Source organism: Bison bison, unplaced genomic scaffold, assembly GCF_000754665.1.
Source record: "Bison bison bison isolate TAMUID 2011002044 unplaced genomic scaffold, Bison_UMD1.0 scf7180017864530, whole genome shotgun sequence".
Taxonomy (NCBI): Eukaryota; Metazoa; Chordata; class Mammalia; order Artiodactyla; family Bovidae; genus Bison; species Bison bison.
The window spans coordinates 8,361,932-8,366,585 of record NW_011495080.1 but is presented as its reverse complement, the minus strand read 5'-3'; the positions used below and the strand labels follow the sequence as shown (position 1 = coordinate 8,366,585).

The 4,654-nt window shown below is 53.1% G+C and overlaps 1 protein-coding gene across 1 annotated transcript in view; it reads left to right on the top strand.

Moving 5' to 3' along the window:
• Positions 1-4,654, top strand: part of IRF5 (interferon regulatory factor 5) — a 12,449-nt gene that overhangs the window by 3,551 nt on the left and 4,244 nt on the right. The window contains exons 2-4 of the mRNA XM_010831699.1: positions 418-524; positions 2,135-2,340; positions 4,541-4,654. Of these exons, the coding sequence (XP_010830001.1) occupies positions 2,146-2,340; positions 4,541-4,654 (309 nt within the window). The 5' untranslated portion in view covers positions 418-524; positions 2,135-2,145. The remainder of the gene's footprint in view (positions 1-417; positions 525-2,134; positions 2,341-4,540) is intronic.

The window sequence follows — 4,654 nt, the reverse complement described above, 5'->3', positions numbered from 1 at the left end:
GTGTACTCCCAGAAGCCTTTGCTCCCAGCAACAGTCCAGCCTGTGGTTGGGTGGCTTTAGCTGTCAGAAGGTTCTTCAGCAAGGATGTAGTCTGTCGCAGGGGAGGCTGTGTTGGTCTTGACTTGAACCCTAGTCTTTCTGCCACAAGGGGGTATTTCTCATCCCCACCCCACTGAGTGTTTACATCAGCCACCCAGATACCTCATTTCCTTCAGTCATCCCTTCCCGGACAAGCCTGCCCACCTCAGACCCTCACTGCCTCACAGCACTCGCAGCTTCCCTCTTGGGTCTGGTCTCACCTTGAGTCGGAGGAGGATCCTGGGGAGGGCAGGGTTGGTTGGGGTGGCAGTGGGGTGGGGGTGGGATGATAAACAGCTGGAGGACGGACGCTTCCAACATCTGGCTGGCCTTCCTTAGGTCCTACTTTGGTCCAGTAAATGCAGATGCCCAGGAGGGGCGAGTGGTGAGGAAGAAAGAACCGGAGGCACTCCTGCCCTTCAAGAGGTTGCCCCCTGACCTGGAAAGTAAGTGAGACGTCTGGGTGGGGGAGGCTGTGCAGGACGGAATAGGAGCCCCACTTGTCTCAGTGGAGGAGAGTCCAGGGCAGCCCATGGCGCTCTGGAGAGGGAGCTGTGAGTGTTGCGGCCGGGAGGGCTAGTGTTGGCACCCTTGTTCCAGGAAGCATGACTTCTGCGAAAGACCCCGGCCCACCCCATCCCTACGCCACCATCATGGCCACCACTCCCTCTCCGTCACTTGTGCAGCATCTTCTACAGGGGCTGGGTGGACCAAGGCAGTGGGAGAGGAGCATGGTGCCTGCGCAGTGTGTGTCCTCTTACACACACAAGTGCACGCCCACCTAACTCACATGTGCTCAGAAACCTAGGGCCCAGGGTGGGAGGCAGCCTCATTTCTCATCGTGGATCAGCCCTTTGTTCCTTCCTTGCCCATCGACAGAGTCTTCTCTGAGTCTCAGGACGGGGGGCTATGCTGGCTCTGTCCCTTCTGTCGCTGACCCTGGGCTCACAGGTGAGGGGCAAGTGCAGGGGAGAAACCACGCAGGAGTGGAGGAGAGTGAAAGTGGGCTCAGGACAGTGAAGAGAAGTTTCAGTCCAGGGTCTGGAGGGGAGTGGAGCTGGCAGGTGGAGTGGAGCTGGCAGGTAGGGTGGAGGAGGCAGGGATTCCCTGTGGCCAGCTGGCCTCTGACTTGGAAGGCAAGTCTGTGGCCTGGGGTGGGGGGTGGCATTTGCTCTGGTGGGGACTCTATCTGTGTGGATCCCACAGCAAACATAAGGTGCTGCTGAATGAATGCATGGTTGGTGGAGGAACCAGAGTCTAGGAAATTGCTGCCTTGAAAAGCAGAAGTTCTAAGTTTGGTGGCCACTGTCCTTGCCAGCGATTCAGGCGGTAGATGGAGTTGGCTCATGGGATTTCTTTCAAGATATCCAGGTCGGAGAAGGGTGGGAAGCTTCATCCCTGAGGGAAACCAAGGAAGGAAGGAAGCTCTGAGGACTGGGTGTGGAAACCCCTCCCTGACTCACAGGTTCTGCCTTGTCTTAGCAGAGTTTCTTGAAAGTTGGTTTGGTGAGGGAGAGGGAGGGAAACAGAGGAAGCAAGAAGAAAGCTAAGCAAGGATGTGGGCTCAGCCAGAGACTGGCTTCAGCTAGAACCTGTGGGGACCCTGGAGTGCACATTTGCTCTGCCTGAAGCAAGGGGACCAGCCCTTTGTCCCTGAGTGTGTCACTGACTGTGGGCTCTCCCCCACAGAGTGGAGGGGTGGCCTGGCCCTGGAGTGGGGCAGCTGAGGGCAGTTCTCCGGCAATGGGCAGCTCTGTGCTGTGCTTGGACTCACAGCAGCTGGGGAACTGCTGCCCCGCCGGGCACAGGACGTCTGGGTGGGACACCCACAGTGTCCACTCCAGCTGTGTACCCCTCCCTCCTTTCCCTCAAACACAAAGCCCAGACACAGGGACCTTGTGACAGGAAAGCTGGTGCTTAGAGAGGAAAACTGACTTAAGCATCTGGACTGGCTAGAGCGACTCTGGCCTCCTGTGCTGGGAGGAAGAGGGGGAGTCTTACGGGCCATGGCTCGGCCCTCTGGTGTGTACTGACTGCCCCCTGCTCTCTCTGCCAGACGCCTGTGCCATGAACCAGCCGGCCCCCGCCGCCCTGCTTCCGCCCCGGCGTGTGCGGCTGAAGCCCTGGCTGGTGGCCCAGGTCAACAGCTGCCAGTACCCAGGGCTTCAGTGGGTCAACGGGGAAAAGAAATTGTTTTACATCCCCTGGCGCCATGCCACGCGGCACGGCCCTAGCCATGATGGAGATAACACCATCTTCAAGGTAAGCCCTGGGCCTCTGAAGGCCCTTCCCTAGAAGAGGGCTCCCCACTACATCAGACTGGCCACTCTTCCAGCTGCCTTGTGGCCAGCGACCCCAGGCCGGGGCTAAGGGGCTGCAGGCATCACCACTGGGCAACCTTTCTAATCCGATCCCTGGAGCAAGGTGAGGACTGAGGGGCCCCAGGAGACCTTCAGGTAACTCCTCCCCCTCTTCCTCTTTGTGCTTTTTCATCACACATGAGCACCTGTCCAGGATGCACATTTGGTGTACACATATGCTTAAAGGACCACAGAATTCCCCCATAATCTTAATACTATGAATATTTTTTGCTTGTATTATCAGTTTTCTCCATGTGTATATTAGTGCAAAGATGGAATCAAGCTATAGATTCTATTTTGTAACTGCATTTTCCACCCAACATCAGGACTGCTTTCCCATTCCAACAAATGCCACATTCAAATGCCACTGAATGTTCCATCGGAGCAGGGAGCACACTTTAGTCACCAAATGCCAGATTTTGGACACCTTAGGTTGCTTTCAGTGTCTCCATGTTGAAGACCACACTGCCATGGACACCCTCTAAACTCTTATCCTTGGCACATCTCAAATGGTTTTCTTTGGGATTAGTTCCTAGAGTTAAACACTTCTGGGTCGAAGAGAATGCTTATTTTTAAAGTTTTGGCTACGTGTTGCTTAGTTTTTGCACTTAGTGTTTGTCTTTTCAAGGTTCCTTTCAAATCCATTTCTCATTTTTTAATAAGTAACATGGTCACATAATTCAACATTTAAAAAAGTGTAAAATGCAAAAAGTCTCCCAAATGGGAGACAGTCTCCCAGACATCCAACATCCTCCTTTGGGACAGTTCGTATTCTCAGTTTCTTGTTTATCCTTCCTGAGGGATTTTTGTATATATGCAAGCAAATATGTGCCTATCCTTTCCCCTGCTGCTGCTGCTAAGTCACTTCAGTAGTGTCTGACTCTGTGTGACCCCCTAGATGGCAGCCCACCAGGCTCCCCCATCCCTGGGGTTCTCTAGGCAAGAACACTCGAGTGGGTTGCCATTTCCTTTTCCGATGCATGAAAGTGAAAAAAGTGAAAGTGAAATTGCTCAGTCGTGTCCAACCCTCAGCGACCCCATGGACTGCAGCCCACCAGGCTCCTCCGTCCATGGGATTTTCCAGGCAAGAGTACTGGAGTGGGGTGCCCTTGCCTTCTCCGATCCTTTCCCCTACTTGTGACAAAAATGGTAGATGTTTACATCTTCTTCTGCACCTCATTTTTTGAAGATTACAACATGTCAGTATATAAAAAACTTCCTCCTTTTTTTTTTCTTGTTGCTCAATATTCCATTTTATGGGTAGGCCATAATTTAACCAGCCCCCATTGATGGACATTTAGATAATTGAGGGTCTTTTTCTTTTAGAAACAGAGCTGCAATGAATAAGCTTATATGCGCAAGCTTTTGTGTGGATGCATCTTTATCTGTCGGATAAATTCCCAGAAGTCAAATTACTGGGTTAAAGGATGGAAATGTGTAATCCTGAGATCAACCAAATTACCTTCCAAAATAACAGTACTGGGAGTTCCCTGGTGATCTAGTGGCTAGGACTCCAGTCCTCTCACTGCCATGGCCCAATTCAGTCTCTGGTCAGGGACCTGAGATCCCGCAAGCCACATGGTGAGGCCCCCCCTCCACAAAAAAATCATTATCATCATAATACCAACAGCCCAAGTGTACAGAGTCCATCCCAAGGGGAGACACAGTTCAGAAAGCTTTATGGGCATTAAGCCTGAGTCTTCACCACCACACCGTGAGGCAGGTGCTGTGATGGGGAGACCGAAACAAAGAGAGGCAAAGTGACATGGCCCTGGCACACAGGTGGTGGTGGCACGTTCTGATCCAAACCCAGTTCTTCTCCAGGCCCCTCTCATCCACCATGTTATCCCATCCTCCTTAGAGATTATACCTGTTTGCCACCTTAAGACCAGTGAATATGATGCCTTTCAAAGCATCTAGAATTCCTCTAGCTTGTTGGAACCGTAAGAGACTGGCTCCTAACTCCCACCCTGCAGATGGGTGCTGGGCTCAGCCTGTGTGATGGTCTCATCCACAGCAGTGACTCCCCCTGGCCTGGAGGGGCTGGGCTTCAGTGAGGGGAGAGGTTCTCTGTGGTTGTCTGTCTTGTCTTCCTGCTCTAGGCCTGGGCCAAGGAGACGGGGAAGTACACCGAGGGGGTGGACGAGGCCGATCCGGCCAAGTGGAAGGCCAACCTGCGCTGTGCCCTTAACAAGAGCCGGGACTTCCGCCTCATC